The sequence below is a fragment of the Python bivittatus genome, unplaced genomic scaffold, assembly GCF_059951505.1.
Source record: "Python bivittatus isolate LINGU-HERP-01145 unplaced genomic scaffold, Pbiv_v1 ctg000080_np1212, whole genome shotgun sequence".
In the NCBI taxonomy this organism is placed as follows: domain Eukaryota; kingdom Metazoa; phylum Chordata; class Lepidosauria; order Squamata; family Pythonidae; genus Python; species Python bivittatus.
This window is the reverse complement of record NW_028277035.1, coordinates 1,369,677-1,397,057: the sequence shown is the minus strand read 5'-3', so window position 1 is coordinate 1,397,057 and position 27,381 is coordinate 1,369,677. Positions and strand designations below refer to the sequence as shown.

Genomic DNA, 27,381 nt, shown 5'->3' with positions numbered 1-27,381 from the left:
TATGGGCTGATTATTATGTTTAGGCAACATGTTTTTGCTGTAGTTAAATGTAAGTGAGGAGAAGTTCACAGATTCAGCAATAATTACTGGCTGCGAGACGTCAAGCAACAAGCACTTATTCATGGATGTGTTGGAATGCTCCCATTCCACGTCACCCTGGCTGTGCTGGTTAATGACCACAATAAAGTCTTTCATTTCATTTCATTTCATTTCATTTCATTTCATTTCATTTCATTTCTCCGTGCTTTCCAAGTCTCCATGGTGGAAACAGCACTCTTGATCACAAGATACCATTTCTGAACAGGATGCTTCAAGGAAAATCAAGCAAGACATCAATTCACAAGCCATTTGTGAATAACCTGATTTTAGTTCTGCTATAAAGAACCACCTTTGCCTTTACTTTGGGTTTCCTATTCCCACATCCAACCTTCTGCCATCATTATGCCATACTGGCTGTAGCAGAATTATCTCTGAATCTTCCAAAGCAGCTCAGTGAAAAAAATACTCTGAGAGCAGGTTAATAAAACAGGCAAATAGTAAATTTCAGAAGCAAATACGATCTGCAGGACAAAGTGGAACAGTTTCTTTTTATTTTATCATCTGAGATATTTTGACTTCTGTGGAGCCTGTCATCCTTACTCTCAAGCCATTTTCCAAAATCACATTTCTTTCCATTGTAAATACAATTTCATAAGAAAAAGAAAGAAAAAAAAAGGACTCTTGACAGTGTGAATGGATGACTATCCTGATGATCAACCACAGCTCTAGTCAAATTCTTCCATAGATTGAAATATTTTAAAAATTAATTTCATTAGAATGGGTGTTACCTTTTACACTGGAAAGAATTTGAGAAGCCCAGTTTTGGGCCATGATAAAACATGTCAGAATGCATCCAGATGGAATCCAGCATCAAAGGCCTTGGGGATTTCCCCCCAAATAGGCTTTGCATATGCAGAGAGACAAAGACAGCGCCACCATCCTGCTATGCATGTCAAAGACTTACTGAATTCAGGAAGATTCTAAAATTGCCAGAATCTCCTAGTCCTGTTCAATTAATCACCACATTAATCAAATAAGGTCTTCATAATCTGTAACTGAAGCTGGAATATGGAACACAAATCTTGAAAATTAGGACCTGCAGAATTTATTTACTTTTGGAATGGAAACTGGTGATTCTACCCATTTCTCCTCTTCCTCTTATATTGTCAGCTGTGGTTTATAGCCATACAGAATAATTAAATTACATGATTTAAATTTAATACAAAGATGCACAAGATTTGCTCTGGGCTACCTACATCCAAATACAAGCATAGGAGGGATGTTTCAACAGCGGCCAAAAAAAGGAAGGATTTTCTAAAGCAATCTTCTCCAACCTGATTGCCGAAGTTCCCATCACTCCAGCAACATGCCCAAAACTCTTAATATGAAGGTAGGGGGTGACAGAAACTGTGTTTTGATACATGTGAAGGGACAACTAAGTTAGGAAAGGCTGCTGTAAAGGAATTCACACCATAGACTTTCACTGATAGCTGATTCCCCATTTAGTGCTAGGAGGGCTTGGTAACATAATGATAATTTTAAGCCAATGCAGAAGAATGCCTGGAATAATTTTTATGCTAGACCATCATCCCGAGTTCTGAACTGTACTAAAATGTGTATATTTGTGTTTGCGTGCAAGACTATGAAGGAAGCACTAACTAATCTAGCTATACATATAGCTGTAGATACTTCACATCATCCTCTTAAAAGAGATCCTCCAATGGGATACGAAGGAGAACAATATCCCCCTTGCTACAAACTCTGAGCCAAAGCAGCAGAGGAAGCGCCAACATCCTTTGGCAAGGCTGCCAGTGAAGCACTGCTAGAGCATTAAGGGGGTCAGGAAGTGTCTTCCTTATGGTGGTCCTCTTGTATCTGATTGTTTTAATTATCACAATGAGAATCAATAAATATATATTTTATAAAAATAGGCTCATTAAAAAATTAAACTATTGTTAAAAACTAACATTTCTTATTATGCTCCTGACAGAATAACCCTTTAGATGGACTCATACAGTCTTCAGGCCCTGATTCAGGACAGCAAGGAAGTTCCACTGAAACCCAGAACACTCCAGGTTTCTTCTTATCATGTATGAGCTACAACAGGGTCACACTACTGAGGCCTTCATAATTCACTGGAAAAGGGACTGAAGGGACAGGAAGGAATCTATGAAGCCATCCAAATGACACCAAGGTACAATTCAACATTCACTAAATACTTCTTTTAAGCTGAGTCTTCCCAGTCTGTTCTGCTGAAGTCAAAGTGTTCTTTAAAGTGACCAGGAATGAATCTAAGCCTATGTAGGGTCCATGATGTCAGCATTTCCTGGTAGAAAAAAAAAATAACTGAAGATAATTACCAAGAACAGGAGTCATTTAAATAGAACAAAACAGAGGTTTTGTTTTGGCTGTTGTCAGTTCTCCTGATAATGCCCACTAAATCTCTGGGCCTGGCACCCAAATGGAACTCAACCCCCTCAGCACAGCTCTTTGGGCTTTCAAGTCCTGGGTGGTATGAGAAACGTGGGCTCTTCTAGCAAGTTCTTCATTTCCCCATTAAGACATGATGTAGACCTCTGTTAAGCTAGCAACAGCATGCATCCGGTAGAAGATGCCGAAGGGCAAGCAGATATCCACAATGGCAGCCCACATGGGATAACCATAGAATTCAAGCTCTGTGGTGTTATCAAATTGTGGCCGGGCTCCGAACGCTGGCATAATCCAGAGCTGTTTGGGAAAGAGACAAAAAGAATAGCACTGTTAGCAAGAACAAGAAAGAAGGAGATGAACGAGGCACAATTCTTGATGCAAAGGATATCAGAGAGAGAAGGAACTCTCAAGCTGCTTAAACACAGGACAGCATGAGTCAAGAAACGATAACATCTAAGTATAAACATTTAACTGACATTATGCATCTGTGTCACTGAATCCTTTAAGGCAGTGGCCATGATCCAAGGCACCGTGGAATGCCCTGGAACAGGGTTTCTCAACCTTGGCAACTTTAAGAGGTATGGAATGCTGGCTGGGGAATTCGGGGAATTGAAGCCCACACATCTTAAAGTTGCCAAAGTTGAGAAACACTGCCCTAGAATTTTGTTAATTTTGCTCTGCTACAAGTAGCTGCACCTAATGGACAAAACCCAAACAATCTTGTTGCGCAGGGCCACTTCATGCCAGTATCCCACTACATGTCAGGAGTTCCCATTTCAAACTGAACGAGCAAATGGCTCTTTGTAGTGCTGGGCAGCTCCATTTCAGTCTACAAAGAGAGTCTCCACTCTGTGAAAGATACACATGTTTTGTTTTGTTTTGGTTTCATTTTTATACATTTTCTTGCAAGGATCCTGCCAGGCTTATGTGGTGGCGTTTCCACCACAGGAAGAGTATTACAACCCTGTCAGGGTAAAAATGAGGGATGATCCATTATATCTTGCCTTGAGCTCTCTAGAGAAAAGGCGGAATATAAATGCAAGAAATATGAAAGTCATTAATTTATTCAAACTATTTCAGGTGCAGTCAAATCTGTATGAAAGCAGGAAGTGCTGCAATGTATTCTTCCACAAGTCAAATTCAGCTTCTCCTTCCTTTGCAATGTGTTTTGGACAACAAACCCAATTTTTGTTTAGTACTCTGTCCTGTCTTTCCTCGTGCTTTGGGTGCTCCATCCTTTTACTTTGAAAAAAGGTGCCACATTTGTATTTATTTGTACCGCTTTTAAAAAGTTGAAAAACAGCTTGAGGAGGAGACAGATTTGCAGCTAATCTGCGTTCCACCAACTAGTTTCTCTTGAGATAAAGTCTATAGTACAAAGTTAAACAGACTCGAGGGGACATAATTCTACTGCAACCTAGTCAAATTATGCACAAATGTTACTCTCTTTAGAATGCTAGTTTTAAGAAGGCAAGGAAGAAATGGATGGCTGATCCTTGGCCTTTTCTTATACAGGCATCACCTATCACATTTTATGTTTTGCACTTTTCTTCCTCCCCTCTTTGTTATCCACCGGTGATGTGAAGCACAGTAGAGAAAACAATACAATATCACATGTCTGGCTTCCAGGAAGAAAGAAAAGAGAGATCAAGTAGTGGTAGCAACTCCATGTCTTTTGTATTTTCTAATTTGGTTTTCCTCAATCTAGTCCTCCCTTCATGTTTTACACTACAACTTCCATCATCCCTAGCTAGCTTGGCTGCTACTCTTGGGCATGCTTGCTGGGAGTTATGGGTATGTGTGTGAAGTTACAGTTAAGACAGTTCAATAAAGCCAGCAAAGTTTCATATTTCGGTGTGAGCATGCTTTGGGTAAGTAACAGGACTGAAGCTAGCTCTGGATGTGAAATAAGAGTGTCAAGCCATGCTTAACGTATTTTTCATGACTTCCTTATATCTTTTGCTATTCAACAACAAAGGAATTCTAATCATCTACATACTATACCTATCAAATAAAATTGTCTTACTTACAATTACATTACACAGGAGCAGGAATAATGAGCTTTCCTTTAAAAATCTCTTCCTCCAGCTCACTTTCTTGGAGATCCTGATAGAATGTGTTACTTCAGGGGAAGTCTGAACTGCTAGTCCTGGAGATGTTGTTGATGATAAAGCATTTCCATTCTCAGGGACACGGAGGGATACAGCATTTAAGTTGACAAAAGTGAGTCCATAAATATCTTTCTCCTGCTGGTCCAGTTTACTTTCCACTTTTAAGGGCTGTCGATGGAGACCTTCGATTATGAAAATGTTCTGGAAAGTGTGTTGGGCAATCATCAGCAAGGAATAGGTCAAGTTGAGGGCATTGATAGTATCCCTTGGTTTACTGGCCACAGTGGCCACAATAGAGTAGTAAGAAATGGCATATTGCCCTAAGGCTGCACCCATTAATAAGGCCACATCCAGAGTTCTAGTTGGGTTCTTCTCACGGTCCATGTCTCTCTTGTCAAATCTGTAAACAATGGAGCCACCCACGGAGATGATGGACATCAGGCTCAGGCAAACAATATTGAAAGTGTAATACATAGTGAGTACCTGATTCTTTATTTTATCTTTGTTTTTTGAATTGATCTGGATTTCATACACAATCAGGATTGCTATGCCAGTCACCATTATCAAGAGTCCCATTATGAAGCCCAAAAAGTAAGTCCTCTTGAAAAGCTTAAACTTGGGGTGATGGATATGGCTGACATGGTGGTCCATGATGCGGCCAACATTCTTCCACATTACGTAGATCATGGCAGAAGCAAAAAGGCTGTATTCAATATTGAAAGGATACAGCCAAAAGTAACCATTCTTGAAGATTTGGCAAAGGTTACTTTTGCAGCCACAGCTGTCAGAGGAGCTTCCTTTAAGGCCAACTGCAAAGAGAGAAGGATAGTATTTATCTTACGATGACTGTTTTATGAATTTTATTTAGATATTAGCCACCCACTCTGGAGCTAAGTGGTTAATAATAAGGAAATGAACAAATAAAGTATTTGTTTATTAAGGGTTCCTGAAGAAAAAAGCTCTACACTCCTTTATTTTTTTTTAACTTTACTGTTTTTGTTACTTGACATCTGTGTGATTGTGTCCATGTTTAATAAAGATCAATGCCGGGCAAGAGAAGAGAGAACCCAACTGAATCCTTGCAGCACTGAAAGACAGCTTTCCTCAACTTAGTGCCCTCTAGGTCAATTTGACCATCATTGTCATGTTTCTCAGTCAACTTACTCATTCTGTGTGAATTATTTGCATCTGGTTTTTTTGTTTCAGCCTTATGCACTGATTCATCTGTTACAGCAGACATCCACACTGCTAGATTGGTGGTCAAGATGAGCATCAACCCACATCTATAATAAAAGAATGGGGAATATTGGCTTAATGAATAAGCTTTATTCATTCCAAACATCCAACCCACTTTCTGAGACAGAGCAAAGCAACAATATTGATCAACCTTATGGAACTGTTACAAGGATAATAGTAACTTAATTCCAAAATGAGCCAGACTCTTCTGCTTGCAAATATTTCTCACACAGCTTCTTCCTTTTGGTAGAAATACCCCTCAGTTAGGCTGATAGAGCATCCCTATACTCCCCCCCCCATATGACATATTTGTTGTTGTTCAGTCGTTAAGTCGTGTCCGACTCTTCGTGACCCCATGAACCATATCGTGCCAGGCCTTCCTGTCCTTCACTGCCTCCCTGAGTTTGCTCAGTTTCATGCTCATTGCTTCAGTGATGCTATCTAACCATCTCATCCTCTGCCGTCCTCTTCTCCTTTTGCCTTCAATCTTTCCCAGCATCAGGGTCTTTTCCAGAGTCCTCTCTTCACATTAGGTGACCAAAGTATCTGAGCTTGAGCTTCATTATCAATCCTTCCAATGAGCAATCAGGGTTGATTTCCTTTAAATTGATTGGTTTGACCTCTTAGCAGTCCAGAGTAGCAATTAGCAAGTGATTGTTCCAGAGCTGCATAAGGCCCTTGAATATCTTTCTTGGGATACATAGAGCCCTCTTTCATCACAATTGCTGAAAATTGGCAGTGATTTCCCACCATTTTCAGGCAAGAAATAAATGAACGCTGTAGACTAAGCTGTACAGTAGGTTTGACATACAGTAATTAAACAAAAATCCCCAATCTCTTAAAACTATTAGACTACTAGAAATACAAAGGAAAATCCTGCCTGCATGATTGTGTCCCATGCATTAAGGATTTGGGGGCCTCTCAAAGTTGGCAAACTTGTCTCCAAAAGTTTGCCTACTTTTACTCCAAAGCAAGAAAATACTCCATTCAGAATTAGTGCCAGTTTTGATCTTTAATCTTTTAACACCATACCACCCAATGGAAAAAAATTCAGAAAAGGGGGGGGGAAAGTCCTCCAGAAATCCTCCCCAAATCCTGCATGATCCTTAGACAAGAGCTTAGTTTTTATCCTCATTGTCACCATTATTGCCAATATTGCTATAGATAATACATTGGGATTCTGCCTGCCCAAACTCCATTCAACCAGTGACACCTGCAGCTTAACAAGATGGAAAGACACTTTGCTGAGTGGTTCTGATACTCACCTGGTAAGATCCAGATGTACGTGAACACAGTCTTTGGCAGAGACCCACAGAAAATAAGTCTAGAAAGAAAGAAACACAGCTTCTAAATTTGCTTTCTATAGGAGATGTTCAGAAGCTACCCAGGATGAAGAAGAAACAGGGAATGTTTAGTTTGTCTCGCCTAAGAAAACTAACTAGTCTTGAACATATAAAGCAATTGACAGCATAGCATTCTGTTTTCCTGGGTATAACCAGGGATAGAGTTTCCTAGACTCCTACTAATTACAACACGTACCAGCCATTCTGATATGCTACATTTCAAGACATGTTACACTTTAGTTAGATCCCACAACTCACAATCAGGTTACAGACCATTTAATTAGACTTGGAATACTGGTGCACACAGACCAGTTGGTTTGCTATGCTTATTCCAAGGAACAAAGTATTATTAGAATTCAAGCTATCCTCTTGAATTGAATGGCACCCTCCTACCATTCAGAACATACATTGTAACCATGGCCTTTTAGCGCTTTATGTGGCTTTTATTCTCTCTCTCTCTCTCCCCCCCCCCCCCGCAATATGCCCCCCTTAATCATTTAGGATTTGGCTGCATATAAATGTGGTTAAATACATAACAGATGCAAGCTCACCTGGATGATCACAAACACAGCCTGCACAACTGGGTACATGATTTTGATGGCTGATAAGCACTGATAAGAGAAACTGGAGTAATATCCTGTCTTGAATATATCCATCACCAATGTGAGGATTGCAAACAAGACCAAGCCACCTGTTTTAGAAAGCAAATGTCATTATCTCCCCATAACAAGTACACAACCCAAACTGTCTAATCTAGTTCTATGGACCTCTGAATGTCTTCTACCCACAGCTCGTGAAAGAGGACAAGTGATGTCCCAGTTCTGCCAAAACCAGAGCCCTATTTTATTGACCCATCAAACTCATGAAGCTGGTTGATTACTCTATAAATCTTGCCTTGAGCAAGTCCAGCGTCCAACTTCAACTTCAGCATTAAACATTCTTTTCTACAAACAGTGCTTAGATAGCCGCAGAAGTCTTTCAAATCCTCAAGGCTAGTTTATTCAAGGAGCATTGGTGGCATCAGCTCCAGGTTTTTGTTGAGAAAGTAGACTTATGGTATACCACTATCTTTTTACTCAGACAAGATATCTGAGCTGCTTGCTCACTTTTATAACTCTCAATCCACACTCCATGTGTATCTATCCTGAGTGCCATATTTAGCCATAGCTTACATACACCCAAGCAGGCTTGAGCTGGATCCAAGGCTTAGCTTAGAAGCTGTCTGAACATTTGTGAGCTCTGATTAGAGCCTACCTTTGCCAAGCTGTGATCAGTTCAGATTCACAGCTTCCTTCCCGAGTACTCATCTACTCACAAGTATTTAACATTTTGAATCTTAATAAATGTAAAGGGAGCCACTGAGTTTCTTTTGACAAATACAGGTAGGGCTGATGCATTGATAAATACAGCACTCCTCCACCTACTTCTCCCACATGGACAATATTGGCTGCGCTCTGCTTTGTCTCTTCTCTTACCAAATGTACACTGTTACTAGCATCTTCTTACCTCTTAGCCAGATAGGTCCTGCATGATTGTCTTTGTAGGGGATGGCACCCTGCCTCTTGGAGGTACCAAAAATATAGAACAGCATCCAGACAATGGCAATCAGCATCACAATGGTGAGCATGAAAAAGGCATCATAGTCATGCAGTTTGACATCTTTGAATGCCCCACCACTGACTAGTGTACAGGCTAGCAGCACCAGATTGATGGCTAGCAGAATAGAGAAAACACGCCCTCCTTTTTTCCAGACTTCTTTGGGGCTATGCGGTAAAGAGACAGAGGAGAACCTATGGATACGTTGGCCAACAGGAGGTAGATGATCAGGTCCAAAGCTGCCCTTGTCATCTTTCTGGCCAGAGCCCATGATGGAATCTTCACGTTTGATCTCACTGTCTTTCTGCACAGACACTTCGGTCATGGTTTAACCGACACTGATATAGAGCTGCCAGCATAAAGGAAAAGAGACAAAAAGAGAATGTGAGAACAAATCAGGACAAAATGTATTATTTTATCTCAGAGTCCAGGCCTCCTTCAAATAGAGGCTAATAGTGGCGGAATGATTAGATGGAAGGCAGATGGAATGGAAAGCTGAATTTCAAAATGTCAGTCTAGTTTAAATAAGACTTGACCCAGGATTTCTCAGCTACCCTTTGGATGAAATTCCCTATATGATCCTAATGAAACCCCATTTTGTTAATCATATCTGGTTATTATGATAGATGTAATGACATACAATCTTTTGGTGAGATTTCCTTTAAGTATATCTTTTTAAAATCCTGCAGAGATATACATTTGTTTTCTCACCTACTGAGTGAATGTTCTTTCTACCTCTATCTCTCTAAATCAGTGTTTCTCAACCTTGGCAGCTTGAAGATGTGTGGACTTCAGCTCCCAGAATTCCCCAGCCAGCATCTTCAAGTTGCCAAGGTTGAGAAACTCTGCTCTAGATATATCTTACAAGTCAAATTCCCTTTTGATACCCTATTGGTTGATCAACAACTTAGTTTAATTTTTGAAAGTTAGGTCTCTGTTTCCTAGATCTTGATTCAAACCGCATCACGATCCATCAGCGAAAAGATGGAACAGACTCGGAGCCTCCACAATGTCTTCTGGAGCTTGTGAGCCAAAACCTGGCTTATTTCTGATCTGTTAAATCAGGGTCACTAACACATGACAATCCACCAAGTGCTTAGGGAGCATGCCTCCTTCGCTACTTATGTGGTCTGCAAGAACTGGGGCCAGACATTTTGTACTGGATACTATGTCTCACAGAAGAACAACAACAACAAAAACCACCACAAATTTCCATATTGCAAAGACCTCTTTCTACTGCTAATCAAAAGCAAAACTTATCTCAGGGTGTTCTTGTATTGTAAAAAAACGGATTGCCAATTCAACCTAATCAAGGACGATAGTACCATCCTGTACATTGGCACCACTCAAGCTTCTGAACACATTCACTTGCTCTTCTTACATCACCAGCCTATGCATGTCCATTCAGAAGTAAATCCTGTTGCAGTCACTGTGGCTTACTCCCAAGAAACTGTTTAAGATTAGTGCTCTGTACTGCAATCTTATAAAATGTAAGCCCCATTGAAAGCAATGGAAACTACATGAGAATAAACAAGTGTAAAAGATAGATCCTTTACTAATATTAAGTTCAGCATCTACATAACCAGGCAGACAGAATGAGAACTATGGTTTTAGCCAAGCACCATTCCACCAACCTTTCTGCCCACGAGTCGACTTCTTGCTTTCACCACTTTTGCCGAAGCTTCCTCTTTCCCCAGTTCACGATGGCCCTGGAATTTATATTTGTCTGGATGCGTTTGTGATTTACACCATTGGTGGGGCTGACAGGACTGCTTCATAAACATCTCACTAAGGCTCACAGGACCCATTTTGTGCATGAGCTAGGTTTCGGGGGAAAAAATGTGGGAGAGATACAGGGACCAAGGTTACTTGATAGTGAAAATGGGAAGAAATCATCATAAAAGGTCTGCCAACAAAAGCAGAAGTGCAAAAACAATTATGAAAATTGTTCTTAATTTAGAATCTACCTGTCAGTCCTGAACTGGAAAAAAAAGTATCTCATGTGGCACTTCTCCATACCGTGTCCTTTAACACGCAGAAATCCAGAGGTAACATATTTTCATAATGACAAAAGCTTCAGCTGCTGATGTTTGAATGCTGGAGGACTACGTAGAGCCTTTTTCTATAAAAGGGTGTCAAAAGTGTGCCCCTGAGTTCTGAGATCACATTAAACCAGCTTTTTAAATTATAGTTTGCTAACTAAGCCATAGGACCTTATTCACACATTGTGTTAAGCCAATATAAACCCCATTTTGGTTCAATGTGACATGTAAACCAGCTACTGACTTCCTCTGGAGCAGGTCAATTCCCAGCTGATATGACAATCAGTTCAACAAGTGGATGAACAGTCAAGGGCTTCACAATTTTAAAGACAGCTAGTTTTTTAGGTAACATCTTCAAATAGCCATTGGCTATATTTCAATAACACTCTAGGCTGTGATTGCATAATTAGTGGGTTCAAGTACTATGTGAACTTAGGTAATTCAATAAACCACATCCCAGCTAATCAAGGACTAGTGTGCTATATAAACAACCATTGTGACCTAATGATTACAATCTACGTTAAAGATATCGGCTCAAGTCCCTACTTGGACACAAAGTTCCCAGGGAGACCTTTGGCCAGTCACCAGCTCTTAGCCTAACCTACCTTACATATTTGTTCCAAGAAGAAAGTGCAATGGGAAGGATGCCTAGGGAAACAGCCCTGAATTCTTGCAGAAAGGGCAGAAAGTAAATCTAAGAAGGATATAAATTCCAGGTTAGCATAGATATTTCTAATACTGATCCCAGAAAAGTGGCAAACAGGTCCCACGGGCATTGGGGAAGATATTTATATTTATTAGAGGAAAAGGCTCAGCTTACTGCTCCCTCTCATGGGAAACTTACAGCCTTCAGAATGCTACTAAACTACCACTCCCAGCAGTCTCAGACCACACAGCCAATGGTGAGAAAAGCTGGAACCTGTAGTTCAGCTATATTTTGAAGCCTGTAGGTTTCCCATCCAATTAAAATTTGATCTGTGCAAATCAGCAACTGAAGCTTTTTGAGATGGTGATGGTAATCACCTGCTAATGCATGCTGCTGTTAAAGAGGCGCTGTTGAAAAGGGGATTGCCTTACTTCCATTCTTTTACAGTGCAACGAACATTTACAATTTTGAAGTAAATGTAAGATATTTCATTTGAAAGGCCAGTGTGGCCAGGGGTCTGTTTCTTTTTGTCAGAATTGCACATCTTGGATTACTTGAAAGACTGTTATTTTTAAAGCAAAGATCAGGAACAGTGACTGTTCATTAGTCAATGTCATAACATCTCCATATCTTAAAAGGGAAAAGTTAAAAAATTACAAGCTCCAGTCTTTAACATATAATTAGCTCAAAAAGGCTGGAAGAAATGGTGCTGCTGGTAATTAATAATATTAAAAACAACCATGAGCAAAAAGTTCTCTAAATAAATAGTTTGCTAAGAAATTATTAGGACCAGCCAAAATATTACAAGAGTTTTAAGTTTGCATATGTTTTTGTGCTCTTGCTCAGTTGTGGAGTTTGGATTTTATTTCTGATCAAAGGTTTCCTGTGAATTTTGTTCTCCAACCAGAGCAGAACATTTTAACTGCCCACAACATTCCCTTACAGATCTCAAAATAGAAGTTTTGGAGCAAAAAGACTATTCCAGCACAACTAAGCATGAGACAGCTGAGCTTACATAAATCAGTAGTTTTCAGGCTACCTCAGGAAGTCTGAACAAACATAGGATTTTTAATACAATCATTCATTGATAATGTAATCTAATCCTATGAATCTTCATCTACATAACCATCCAGTCTCTTCCTTTTTTCCCCACTGCCTCATCCCCATGAATTTAACTTTAAAGACATCTGATGAAATCAGCTGTAACCCAGGAAAACTTATGCTAATAAAATGTATTACTATAGTCTGACAAAGGACTATCAGACTCTTTCTGATTCTCCAACAACAGATGGCACTAGAGGACCAAGTATGTCCAAAAAGGGCCTTGTCATTCCTGTGTGGAATTCAGTTCACTGTTTTGAATTTAAGAGCTAAAAATTCTGTAAATGCACAAACTATAGCACATAAATGAGAGCCACTTTGGTATAGTAGCTAAGGCATCAGGCTAGAAACTGGGACAGCGTGAGTTCTAGTCCTGCCTTAGGCACAACGCCAGCTGGGTGCCCTTGGGCCAGTCCCTCTCTCTCAGCCCCAGGAAGAAGGCCAGGGCAAACCACTTCTGAAAACCTTGCTAAAATAACTGCAAGGACCAGTCCAGGCAGTTGCCAGGAGTCAACATTGACTTGAAGGCACACACACCCAAAATAGCACATGAATGCAACAAATATATCTAGGATGCCCAGAAAGATGAAGTTTAATGGAAGGCTACTAAATAGTAAATAACCTGGCAGCATCTGCCCAATCTTGCCTGAGCTCAAAAGCTAAGCAGAACTGGGACTGGTTAATACATGGATGGGAGATCATGTTGCTGTAGGCTAGACTGAGATGTCTACAACAAAATAATCTTCAGAGACAGCAAACCATATCCATACTCCTTCAAGAAAGTTGCATGGATGCATCTGTGTAATCAGCAGGAGTTGAGCTCGGCTTAACGGTATCTTTATCCTTTAGTGTCAAGTCCAGGTTTGTTGTTGTTTAATAAATGAAATCTCTGATAGCAGTTTCATGCAGGCTGATTCCTTTTTTTTTTATTGATTTATATTGGCGTAAGGGAAGAGAAACTTCGTATGTCAGAGCTGATACACTGATGCATCTTATTTTATCTGAACTCACTGCAAAGCTGTGACTGATAAAGGATCTGTGTTCCATGCATACCCATGAAATATACATTATATCTCCAGGCGGATGTGTCCTCTGTGTGCATGTGTATTGTTCCCCTCTCTCCTAGGTTATAATCAATGCGCTGACATGCTTCCACAGATTAGGCTGCATTTAAGTAGCCCCTGTGCAAAGATAGTGGCGTGCCATGCATGAGATAGTGAGCTCATCCATGCTGGTGCAGGGGCGTGCCAAGGCTGGCTGGGGAATTCTGGGAGTTGAAGTCCACCCATCTTAAAGTTGCCAAGGTCGAGGAACCCTGCTCTAAATGACTTCATAAGCCAGGCCCGGCATATATTTAACTTTTTGCTGGCCAGAGAGCCAGTTGGTGTCGTGGTTAAGGCATCGGGCTAGAAACCGGGAGACTCTGAGTTCTAGTTCTGCCTTGGACACAAAGCCAAATGGGTGTCTTTGGGCCAGTCGTTCTCTCTCAGCCCCTGGGAGAAGGCAAGGGCAAACCAGTTCCAAAAAACCTCGCCAAAAAACCTGCAAGGACTTGGACAGGCAGTCGCCAGGAGTCAACACTGACTCAAAGGCACAAAAATAAAATAAAAAAAATTACTGGCCAGCAGCGGGTACTACATAGGGGATACGGGAGCTTGCAGATGGAGTCTAAAGTGACTGTGTAATGATTGTGTGTCTCTCTTTTCACTCCTTCCCTCTAAAGCAGTGTTGTCCAAACTTGGCCATTTTAAGATGAGTGGACTTCAACTCCCAGAATTCCCCAGCCAGCATGGCTGGCTGGGGAATTCTGGGAGTTGAAGTCCACTCATCTTAAAGTGGCCAAGTTTGGACAACACTGCTCTAAAGGAAAAAAAAAAGGGATGGAAGGATCGGTGAGTAAGCATGGGGAGGTTCTGAGGAGAAGAGGATAATTTCTGAACATTGCCATTCATCCCGCCAGAATTCGCTGAATGAGGCAGAGTAGCTCTATGATAAAGCATGAACCCCAGGGGTGAATGATTCCCTGTATTCTGACGTGGCGCATTCTTGATTTAGCAGCTGCTGCTTTGCTAGTTTAAGCCAAGGTTTCCAAAAGCAAATGATAGTTTTTTCCTCTTTCCCATCTTGGGCCGAGAAGGCAAACCCTGCTGCGTTCCCAAGCACATCTTCCCGCTAGGTAAGTGGCTGAAAGAGACTTGTCTTCTGCGAGGGGCTAGCTAAGGTAAAGACCAGATTGTTTAGGACCCAGGGGAATCCACAGCAAATAATATGCCTTCAATATGAGGAGTTCCTGCCCTCTCCGGGCAGGGAATCTCAAGTATCCTGGCAACGGAGCTCCCTCCTCTCTGACAGCTGCTTTCCTAGAACTCTATTGCCATCTCTGTGCCGTTCTTTCGCCCTCCCAGTGACATGGGCAGGCTTTAAGGCTACACCATGAATGACCAGTACCACCGTGCAGCCAGGGACGGCTATCTGGACCTGTTGAAGGAAGCCACCAAGAAGGACTTAAATTCCCCTGATGAAGATGGCATGACCCCGACCCTGTGGGCCGCCTACCATGGCAACTTGGATGCCTTAAGGCTGATAGTCAGCAGAGGGTAAGCCTGGCGTTTTGCACTGTTCTCTTTTGCTTTCCACCCAGGCCTTGGGGAAAAGGTTTATCCCTTCTTTCTGGGTATCCACTGACACTTGCAGGCCACTGAGGTGACAGCAGCTTCCATCTGTGTGTGGTGGCAGGTGAGATGCCTCAGGTTCACTGTTGTTGGGGAAGGGCTGGGTTTCAGGATGTGTTAATCTATGAAGCTTTAGACATATTGACAACATTAGTCTCAAGGCACTTGGAAAGCAGAAAACGTCTGACTTGGATCCATTCCTTCGATATTTCTCCTCTTCACCCCATCCCAACTTTTAACAGCTGAACATTTTGCTGAGGGTTATGCTTACCTTGCTCTAGAATGGTCTCCATCACCCCCAGATTTCTTGTGATGAACTCCAGTACTCCCACCCCTTGGGGTTTACTGAAAATTTGGATGGGGTGACCCCACCGGACCTCTTTGTGTTGGTCATGTATTGGCTGAAGAGAAGCATATCTTCATGGGGGGGGGGGGAAGAAACTATCTGCTTTTCTGAGCCTTCGTTTTCATTACAATTTGAAGAAGTATTTCATAGAATCATCGAAAGTCAGGGTTGAAAGGGATTTTAAAGATCATCTATTCCAGTCCCCTGGTCAATGCAGAAATCCATTTAGCATCCTAGGCATCTTCTTTCCAACATCCACTGAAGGTGCTGGGCTGATTAGGATTGTCAAAGTTATGATCAAAGCCAGTTTGCAGTTATTTTCTTTGATACAATCAGTGATTATATTAATTATAGAAAGAGAAGAGAAGGAGGAGAAAATTCTGAGGAAGGTAACAGAATTACTGGAGGCACTTCTTAGGTTGTTCTTCCTGAGATAGGGCCCAAAAGCTGGGGTAAAAGAGCTGGGTTATGGTACAGGTAGTTCTTGAGTTATGACCACTCATTTAGCAACTGAACAAGGGGGGGACTTTTGACTGGTCTGTGAAGTTGTGGCTTCACAGCATTTCCATAGCCATGTGACTGTGATCTGGGCACTTGGTGCCTGGCTTGCAATTATGACATCACAGCAAGCCACAGTCACGATTGCCATTTGCAACCTACCTTGGCGGCTTCCCACAAGCAAAGTCAATGGGGAAGCTGGCAGGGAAGGTCACAAGTCACTCCTGTAAGTCGCTCCCACTGCTTTTTCTCCCAAGAAGCCCCACTATGGAGTACGAGATTCCAGGAATCTTGTACTCCATAGCACTCCCTGCCTGCTTGCACTCCATAGTGTATGCCCACCCACAGCGCCCCCCTAGGTTCCTTACCTGGGACTCCTGCCTCTTCCCACTTAATGATCCACACGTCCTGGGGTTATGATGGCAACCAGGACTGCTGGGATTGTCATCGCTAAGTGATGCAGTCATGTGATGTTGTGCTTTACGATCGCATCGCTTAGTGACAGCAATTCCAATTGCCATCATAACCTGAGGACTACCTGTAATAATTCTGGGTAATACAGCAGGTCTTCTTCCCATTTTATACATGAACTAGTGGTAAGAAATCAGGGCTTGCCTAAGGCCAACCAGTGAGTGGTGGAATCCCATTTCTTAGTGGAATCCTTTTGAGCTACTTCCATCTCTACAATATATTGCAGTGGCATCACTGGGCCCCAAATTTGGGGGACAAAATAAAATCTTCACAAGGCCTTTTAAACCTGTGATGTCACAAGTAAAAGATACATATAGATAAATAGAAACTATAAGGGCCCTCACACTAAGGTTTTTGAAAATTTTATTTTCATGACTGATATTATAACACACGTTTATAAGGAGTAGATGTTTCTCCTGAGTGCCAAGTATGAAAAAAACTATCTCTGATATGCCTGCTCTATGTCCCTTGTTTTTCCATTTATACACTTTCTTGTGTTCTTGTATTTCTGAGTTTTGCTGAATTCAGAACCACTGGTTTTTAAATGTGCATCTACTGAATTGAACTGAATAACAGAATTCTCTCTAAGTGCCACAACTAGGTAAACCAGTACTTTTCCCTTCTTGCTGGAAATCACATCCCTTGCTTAAAAAACACTGCCAAAAGCTGTAGGATAAGGTGGAAATTCAGAAATCCATATAATTCTTGCATGGCATAGAAGGATTAAAAGTTGGTTTCTGCAGAAAGACGCTCTTAGTACATACAAGCTGGAGTAAATGTTCCCAGCAAAGAATCTTCCTCACAGCCCAGCAAGTGTTTAATGAACTGAAAAAAAAGGGCTTGCTGTCTGTTGAAGGATATAGTACTAAAAATGCTCCTGCCCTTTTGGCAAAGAATCTTATTAGGAAATGATAGATAGTCCTGATGTTTTAAAAGAAGCTTCCATCATTGGCTATGTTTTATCAGGGGGAGAAGAAATATATACAGGAACCTAATTGAAATAAGCAAGGAATTTGCAAGAGAGAGGGAGAAGGATTTACTGTCCTAAGAAGAGCATCAATGCTCCCCCTTCTAATTAACAACAGTTCCATTTTCTGTGTTGGCAAAGATGAAATTTGAAGGGAATATAACTCTGCGGTTAAGAGAGTTGTGGGCTCAATCATTCAGAGTGCTTTTACCATTTGTAAAATTTCTGGGGATTTTTTGTCTGGGTCAAAATTAAGCAGCTGTTACACTGTGGGCACAGACTTAGTGAGAAGCCGCATGGACCTGTCAGTCGGGCTTCTTCTCCAAGACCATGTCTGCACTTGTACCTAACCACAGCACAAACATATCCTGGCAACATCATTTTTCTGCCATGGTTCCCATGATGTTGCCTCCATCTCATCCCCAGCCTCTGAGCCAGATGGACTTAAGTCATCCTTAGCTATAGTGTTATTGAAGCAATGTGTTCCCTGGTATTCTGACACCATCCAAGGGCAGCCTCAAGGTGTGTAAAATATGCCAGGTTTTGCCACCCTTCACCAGGGATTTGAAGCAAGGCAATAGAAACAGGATTGGCAACAAGGGCAGCTAATTTCATGCTGGAATACTTCTTTACTGGTTCAAGAAGGTGTGGGTTGCACTTCAGTTCAGCAGTGAGGGAAGGGTCTCATCTGGTATCTCTCCCTTGATCATAGTGGCTGAAATATAGTATTCATAGCCCTTAACCTACAGGTAAGGAATAAGGAGGCAATATTCTTGTCATACATAACAGATGGGTGGTTTGTGTATGTAAAATCCACAGTTGTTTTTCATCCAGCACAGGCACTAGAGGGAGGCAGGATTCTGCCTAGATTCTGCCTGGTTCATTAGTTAGACAAAAGGCATCTCTCCTCCTCCTGTCTATGCTCTAATGAGGAGAAAGAGCAGAATTAATGTGAAGGCGGGAAAAAGGGAGGTGAGTCAGCATTTGCTGCCACAGGATCATTGTTCTTCACGGCAGGCCTTTGACAGCCTCTTCAGTGGGGTGTCTGTGAGGGGGGATATCAAAGCTTACGATTAGCCAAGTTCAGCCAAGAAGAGTTTCAGGAGATGAGAGAGAGAAAAGACAGTCTGCATTTTTGGTAACCTCATTCTTTCACAAAGAGAGGGCTCTTCCAGTCTTATTGTGCTATCCCTGAGTGAAAGTAGGAGCTTCTCTTTATTCTTTCCAAAGGGACATACTTCAGATATAATCTGTCAAATATGGCATGGGGCACAGGTTGGAAATGGTCTAATTCTGAGTACATGTATTGGATTTGAATTTCTACAGCTTCATTTGCTCTTTTTGTAGGAAGATGCAAAATCCTGTGATGAAGTCTATGATACATCTCTATTGCAGGCAAAGGAAGACTAACCACTGATGGGAAAGAGATGATTGAAAGGAGCAAGTGATACTGATGTAGAGATAATATAGCTTAGACACTCCAGACGTAGGATACACTCTGATACAGATAAGCCTGGGAGTTAGAAGATTTGGAGTATGTAACACACAGGCATTTCTACTCCTTATGTACAACTTCTTCTGTGTAAGGAGAAAAAAGGGCAATGTGAGAATCACAGAAGTATTTGTTTTTTAGGACTGTGTAGCAATTAAGAAATGATTTGGAGAAGATGCTTTGGAGATGGTGAGACCATGAACATAACACTGCTTTGCAGCTCTTTAGGGCAGCTGCATCTTTTCTCAGGATGACATGACTGTCTTTTGCTGCTGCCTGGGAAACAACATTGCTGCTATTAAGAGTTGCAACAGGTGCTATGTTTGCACCAATGTACACTCCAAAGTACCTTTTGTGACTGAAGAACTGCACAACCCCATTATTTTTTCTACAAAATCCATGTGTTGTTTGAAAATTGGGGAATTGTGGGGTCTGTTTCTAACTTTAAGTGTCAACATATGCCAGTAGACAGTAATATGAAAAGTCAAATGAATGTATAGAAATGGATTAAAAGCAAGCAAGACGAAAGAGTATTAAAATAATTTTGGTCACTGTAGCCTAGAAAACTGATCTTGGCTAATCTAAAAAAAAAAAAAATCACTCTTCTGACAGCATGTGCACGGACTGTAATGGTAATGCAGACATTCAACAAATGTTATTTCCCCTTCTTTTAGTGGTATTACCAAGCTGAAAAAGTAACATCTGTTGAATTCCTATCTGCTGAGCATAAGGGTGCTGAAAGGGGGGAAAAAAAGACTATTCCAAATCCATGTGGTTATTTAGACACCACATATAGAAATGGCCATGGCCTAATTTATTGGACTGGATCAGGTTATCCATTGCAACAAATGAAAAGATTAGGGAGTATGAGAGAAGATAATGCTGTGACTCACTATAAGCCTGTTGTTGATTTATCCAAAATACTTTTTTAAAATAATAATGGGAAATTGTAACATTATTAATTCAGCACTGCAAAAAACTTTGACCTTAACAAAGTAGCACCCGCTTTAGTGCTATAATACTAATATTATTGTATTAAATAGATGTTTTCATTGACTGGAGCATATACCAATGTAGTACAGGACTATCTTACAGCAGGATTTTCCCATTGCTTCCCAATACTTGCTGATTCCTGCTTCAGACTGTTTTGCAATGTGATAATTGCACATAATTATGTTTTTCTTAACTCGACGTACTAGTTGAGTCTATTAGATCTTCTCTAGAAATGAGGATCTGAAATAGGTGGGAAGCTGATCTGAAGGTTGCTTCCTCTACCACTCCCTTAACTGTATGGGACTAATTTGGTCTCTGTTTTCCATATTCCCCTTGCCCACGCATCATGGTGTGATGCTTGAACACTGTACATCATTATACCAGACAGTGATGGATGTTGTGTAATTGGTGATACCAACCTTGTCCTAGGTCAGAATGAGAGATACTGTGATCTGCCATGTAACACTGAAACTTGTCCCAATTACGGTGTTGCCTTGCGTTTGAAAATTCTTTGGGATGGGAAGAAACCAATAAGCTCTCCCCTCATCACTTCAAGCCTCAAATTCTAATTCAGAAGCAAATATTAATTACCTTTCTTCTCAGCTCACTGAAGAGTGATTTCCCCCAAAGAAGTACATATTGAAAGGAAAAAAAAGGAGGACCACTCTGTCTCAGGGAATAGTTTGACAACATCTCAAAGAAGCAGAGAAAATGTTTCTTCAGATAGGTGAGGCAGCCTTCCTGCTTAGGCAGTAGATGTTGAGATTTTATTAAAGGGTAGCAAATATCTCTGTTTTAGCTATTAACATATGATGCCATTTGGGTTTTCTGGCATAAATGCTACAGTTGTTTGGATAGCCTTGAGTGGATTACAAAGCACGGTGGGGGGGCAGTGCATTTCAACTCCCAGTAGCCCTGATCAACATGGTCAGTAATAAGGAGTATGAGGGGTTATAGTTCCATAAAATGGGGGGGGGGGGATCTATAGGTTTATGACCCCTGTACTATGGAATGGTATTGTACATGTAATTTTTCCAGTGCTGGCTACATGATTTAACTGAGTCAAATTATAAATAGTGATACCAAGTGGAATTTTTTTTTCCTGCAAAAATATGATCTCAAGAAAGGGGTCCTCCAAATACAGTATTTATGCAGAACTGGCATTGGCAACCCACCATTGTATTCCTGTGTCATTCTCTTTCAGCATCTTGAGTCCTTGGGGTTTTGGGGTGGGCTGTTTTCCCATTTTCTTATCCTGCCTCCAGGGCCTATACACAGAACTCTCTATAGCTTTAAGAGCAGGTTCAGAGATATGGTTACAGTGAAGTCTAGTCTAATCCTACAGTGAACTCCTCTAGTTACTTTCTGGTCAATTTTACAATCTACTGTATAAAAATTGCTCAGCTTGATTTTCTCTGCTGATTTAGGCCAGGAGCACCCAGCTATTTCCTTATTCCACCTCTTAACCTCTGCGCTTAAATGAGCCTCTCCTCACACACTCCACAAATATAGACAGGCCATAACAACCTACAACCACGGTTTTAGCTATTGGGAGAAGTATCTGACTGTGAAGCACAGGGCCATGCCATCATCCCAGCATTAATGGGAATTTCTGTGAAGGAAAAATGAGGTCTATGAAGGAAAAATGAATTTTTATTTTTTAACAATGGATTGGCAAATATGCAGCAGATACTGAAGCCAATAGGTGCGGGGATTGGTTGGCTTTCTTTCTTTCTTTCTTTCTTTCTTTCTTTCTTTCTTTCTTTCTTTCTTTCTTTCTTTCTTTCTTTCTTTCTTTCTTTCTTTCTCTCTCTCTCTCTCTCTCTCTCTCTCTTTCTTTCTTTCTTTCTTTCTTTCTTTCTTTCTTTCTTTCTTTCTTTCTTTCTTTCTTTCTTTCTTTCTTTCTTTCTTTCCTCCCCCCCCCCCTTCACTGTGGAGCAGGGGTGACAGGACTTTAATAACTCCAGGAGCTGTCATAACTTAAGGTATGGGGCGCTGACTGAATGATGGTTTTTGCACTTCCTCCTGGTTGGCTGGAGAGGACACTAATTTGCTCAGGGTGTTCCCTGCCTATTCTCAGCACTTTGAGGCTGGCAGGATTGAGAATTAATTAGAATTAAGAAGCACCCAAGCAAAACCAGCATCCAAACACGATCACTTGAGGCACATGGCACACATATGTATGTGTTTCTTTTAATTTCATTTGCATTTATTGCCTGCCACCTGACCCTGAGGTCCCTCATAGGATATTTGAACACCCAGGTCAAGAAGTCAATGGTTATGGTCAAATAAATAACTGCATTGTATTTCACTGACCGTGGTATCCTTGTTTTGTTCCTATGTAGAGATGAGTTCAATATAGTGAGCAAATGGTTGTACATGAATCTAAATGGTCATATGGCTGGTAATTTTCCTGCTTAAGTTTAGTGAATTCCAAGTTCAAAGGACTATCATGACATAACATGCTTAATATGGTATGCTGAAGGCTGCAGAGGAACTATATTTTTAAGTTGCTGTTTTTCCTTCCACAGCGAAGAATGACACCCAATATTGTAAGGATCAATACTGTACTGCCAAAATCAAAACAAGCCTTTTCCTGCAAAAGGGGCTTTCTGTTTTTCTATCTCATTCCCATTGTGCTTTTATCTTTTGTAGTGCTTATTGTGATGATGTGAGTGCTGGTTTTATTGTTAGGTTACCTTTCCTCCATAATTCTGCAATTTCCTTTAACTGCATATGCTTCTGGAAAAATATCATAGGAGGTGTTCCATCATAACTTCCCCTTGAGAGTTACTTTAATGTCTGGAAAACCATGGAGGTTGCAGACTAAGGGAAGATAATGATGCCCAGCAAGACAGACCACTATCTCTTATGCACTCCTTAGTAACGTAGTACCCATGCAGGAGGATTTTATCAAAATGTTCTCCATTGGTAGGGGAAGAAACCCATTTCTTTTCCACCAAACTGAATATGAAGTGTTGAAAAAAACATGGACAAGATTTTTCTGCCCAGCACTATTTGGGACAAATGTGGTGCAATGTATTTATTTTTCTATTAAATATGCATCGGGTTATAGTGAGACAGAAAAAGGGAGGGGGGGAGAAAAATGAGTATGACCTGATTCTGTTTTTCTCCCTACACAGAGACGTGTATGCTCACTCTAATACACAGGCGTTCATTCAGAACATAAAGCCTCACACACCCTATCCTCAAAGCTTAGCCCTGGCATTTTCAGTTTCAGTGTGTCTTTAACCACATACTATCAATAATTTATTCCTTGCCTGCAATTCATCAAATATTGATATTTTCCCTCAATTTCCCACTACTGATAGGTCAGTATCAAGGCAAAGGAAAAAGGGTGGGCTAAGCAAGCAGCCCAAATGAACTTGGTGCAGCTCCTAAGTGGGTCCACTCAGCAGAGCAGCCACCAACCAAAGAAACCCTGCTCCCGCATACCCTTGTCTGACAACTTCACTTCTTGTAGGTCTTTGCTTTCCCCACATTATCAGTGAAAGAGTGAAAAATGCCACTGATGTGTTTGAGTTCTCAAGATTTGTGATGAAGTGCTCAGAATTCATGGCACGGTCCCTTTAGCACTTGTTAACATTGGGAGACTGCCCAAATATCCACACTAAGAAAGTAGACTATGCCTCCTGCCTTGTCTCATAACATTCAAAGTAGCTAAGAAGTACTGCAAAAACCTTATTCTGACTCTACTAATACCATGCTTTTCTCCAAGAGCATCTAACCTAGTTCTCTTTTTCTTTCCCATTTTCCCTGCAAAGCGATCTTTCCAGGCAGGCTGCATAGAAAAGATGTTGCGGAAATTTAAGGTTGAAGGAGACCTTGAACCTAGTCTCTCTCATCTTAGTGAAAAAGCATAAACTAGGGAATTGGAAGTGGGCCAAGTATGTTACCTTGAGCTTCTGAAAGAGCAGGATATAAAATAAAACAAATGAACTAAATTTAAATGTTGCCAAGCATCATTTTGCAGGGCAGAGTATATCTGTGAGGCTCAATTTGACCATCCCCAACTGCCACCAGTGGTAATTATCTAGTTGTCTAGTGGAGGCCTCTGTGCCTCCCCCACCCCCAAAAGGTTGACTTTCATACAGGTTCATCTGGTCACATAATGATGGATTCTGGTTAGAGGAGGGAATTAAGCAAAGAAACTTCATCTTTGCTGCCTCTGATTCTAACTTGATTCTAAGCATGTGCGAATCACTGACTTACTTTGGAGTTCTGGAATTGAAAACCAAAAAGGTGTGAGAAGGGAAAATTGTGCTTTCCTGGGGGCAGAATTTCCATAGGTTGAGACTTGTATGATTATTGTTTGGCTTCTGCAATCTTTTGCCTCTTTCTAGCACTCAAAATGGCTGAAGAAGTTAAATTATGCCATGTTGCAGATGGTCCCGATCCTAGCACAGAAAGGAAAAAAGAATCCCCACGAGATGAGCAGGAAAGGAAAAGAGCTAAAAGTAAAGTATTGCAGAGGAGAGAAGAAGAGAAAGATTTTGGATGTCTTCTTTGGGGATCCAGCTAAGGAAATCAGGGATCAGTTGCTGCTCTATTCCATAGATTCATCTTTTTCTCCACCAACTCTTTATCAAGAGTTGAGAATGATAAAGTAATAGAAGAATTTATATATATAAAAAGAGAAATTAACAAATGTGAATCCAAGAAAGTTTGCAAACCATGCTGCCAAAATTTTCCCTTCCCAAAATTGTTTTGTGTTCCTACATAGGAAATCTTTCCCTCCCCATCCCCCAGAACCTTTCAGATCAACAGTGCAAGATATGTGGAAGGAGATATTATTGGGAAAAAAGCTTATGATAATGTGATTGGTTAGTCTGAAAGGGTGCTACCAGACTCCTTCTGATTTTTGGCTACGATAGCCTACCGTACTAGAGGCTGGGGTGACTGGTGGACCCAGAGCATGTGTTATGATTGAAGAAAAGTGAGGTTGTGTTAAAATACACATCTATATCCAAAGTGGGCACAATATCTTTATTTTTAGATGTCTTGAGCTGCAATTCCTTGCTGAGAAAGGCTGAATTATGCCAGTTGGCTCGCCACAACAGCTATGTGTACACTGCTGTCTGTTCAAACCTGCAATGTATAGGGTATTTCTCTCTTCTCACATACTATACACTCCTCAATTTATAAAGTTGTATTACAAATGTTACTATTGGGTACCACTTAAACAATCTAGGCTTTCCTCCTCCAAAGAATGCTTGAAAAAGACTCTAATAGTTTAATAGTATAAGGATGATAAAGCAGTACTAGTGAATAAAAACAATATAAATTGTATTTGCTAGTCTTCCCCAACATGGTTACCTCCAGATGGGACAAAAACTCAGAATTCTCAGCTAGGATGGCAGCTGACTAAATATTTTGAGAGTTGATCTCCTAACACACCCAGAGGGCACAAAATAGGGGAAGGCTGGTCTATGCCAGCCTTCTCCAAACTGGGTGCTCTCCAGAGGTGTGGACTTTAACTCCCAGAATTCCCCAGCCATCATAGCTGTTATTGAGAATGGGAATTGAAGTTTACACAACTGGAGAGTGACGAAGTTAGGGAAAATTGGTTTATGTATTTCTAAGTTTGAAAGAACATCTACAAATGACAGTTACAGACTTCTTTGAGAACTTACTATCTGTTTCTTACATCATTTTAGGGGCGATCCAGACAAATGTGATATCTGGGGGAACACACCTCTTCATCTGGCAGCAGCCAATGGTCACCTGAATTGCCTCTCCTTCCTAGTGTCTTTTGGGGCCAATATCTGGTGTCTGGACAATGACTACCACACACCACTGGACATGGCAGCCATGAAGGGTCACATGGAGTGTGTGCGTTACTTGGACTCGATTGCTGCCAAGCAAAGCAGTCTCAACCCTAAGCTAGTGAGCAAGCTGAAGGACAAAGCTTTTAAGGATGCAGAGAAACGTATTAAAGACTGTGTAAAGATGCAGAAAAAGCACCACGAAAGGATGGAGAAGCGATACAAGAAAGAGATGTCTGACCATTCAGACACAATGAGCTTTTCCAGCTACTCCAGTAGCACTTTGAGCAGGAGACTTCAACACATGTCCATGATGACTTCCTTGCCATATTCTCAGGCCACCATACAGGGCACAGCCAAGGGCAAGACAAAAATCCAGAAAAGGCTAGAGAAAAAGAAACAGGTGGATGGGACATTCAAAATTTATGAGGATGGGAGGAAAAGCGTAAGATCCTTGTCTGGCTTACAGCTGGGCAATGATGTCATGTTTGTGAAACAAGGCACCTACATTAGCCCCAAGGAATGGACCCGGCGAAACGTTAGGGATATGTTTCTGTCTGATGAAGATACTGTCTCCCGTGCCATAAGTGATCCAGGTTTGCACATGGACTCCACTCACTCTGAGGTCAGTACTGATTCTGGTCATGACTCTTTATTCAATCGGCCTGGACTTGGCACCATGGTTTTCCGGAGGAATTATGTCAGTAGTGGACTATTTGGGATTGGTCAAAATGATCCCAGTATTTTGGGGGAAGGTAATATAGATAGGACAAGTGTTAAGCTTCACAGTCACCTACAATGCTCGCCAAGTCTTAATGACAGTATTGGCAGTGCCAACAGCCTGCAGGAGAGGAATCTGGAGGATTTGCCCTGGGATGAAGTGGAACTGGGTCTGGATGATGATATTGAACCTGACACTAGCCCTCTGGAGACCTTCCTGGCTTCTTTGAATATGTTTGAGTTTATTTCTATCCTTAAGAAGGAGAAAATAGATCTGGAAGCTCTTATGTTGTGTTCAGACAATGATCTGAAAAGTATCAGTATTCCACTGGGACCCAGGAAAAAGATTCTGGATGCTGTTCAAAGAAGGAAACAGACTTTGGACAACCCTGATGTCATAGAAGACACGGACCTGTAAGCAATAGAACTACTAAACTTCATACTTGTGGGTGCCCTCAGATCTTCAACATTTGATAAGCATAACTTAGAAGGATATTTCTTACACACATCTCATATAAATATGGAGTGCTTTAGTAGATCAGGTGTTAGAAGAAACTCTACCTAAAACTTGATGGGAGCTTGCCAACCTAATTGATAGAATCTGAATGATAAAAAGGAGTCTATATAAATGTTTCAGTAGCTATAAATAAGAATGGAGGTGCTCGATATATTGACATAATGTTCTGCAGCTTTCTTAGTTCTGGATTCTTATTACCCCTAATCAGTATTATCCTAATTTATTTTCCATTAAAGTTATTGGAAATACATTGTTTACCTTCTAAATGGACAATCCTTTTGGGTTGAAGGGGTGCCCTGGCTTTTGTGGAACCTTTTAGGTGCTTCACAAATGACCAGTCTTGCCAGGGAGATCCATAACACTCATCCATTCACA

General features: G+C 41.1%; 2 protein-coding genes across 2 annotated transcripts; one reads left to right on the top strand and one right to left on the bottom strand.

The window, feature by feature from the left end:
• Positions 1 to 243: 243 nt before the first annotated feature.
• Positions 244 to 10,509, bottom strand: OTOP2 (otopetrin 2). Its single transcript, XM_025166545.2, has 7 exons — positions 10,390 to 10,509; positions 8,666 to 9,104; positions 7,711 to 7,850; positions 7,082 to 7,140; positions 5,745 to 5,863; positions 4,500 to 5,389; positions 244 to 2,766 (listed from the first exon to the last, which is right to left on the bottom strand). Exons 2-7 carry the CDS (start codon positions 9,078 to 9,080, stop codon positions 2,596 to 2,598), a joined length of 1,794 nt encoding a protein of 597 aa, XP_025022313.1. The 5' UTR covers positions 9,081 to 9,104; positions 10,390 to 10,509; the 3' UTR covers positions 244 to 2,595.
• Positions 10,510 to 14,977: 4,468 nt separating this feature from the next.
• Positions 14,978 to 26,907, top strand: USH1G (USH1 protein network component sans). Its single transcript, XM_007428025.1, has 2 exons — positions 14,978 to 15,141; positions 25,662 to 26,907. The coding sequence occupies exons 1-2, from the start codon at positions 14,978 to 14,980 to the stop codon at positions 26,905 to 26,907; spliced, it is 1,410 nt and encodes a 469-aa protein (XP_007428087.1).
• The last annotated feature ends 474 nt before the right edge of the window (positions 26,908 to 27,381 follow it).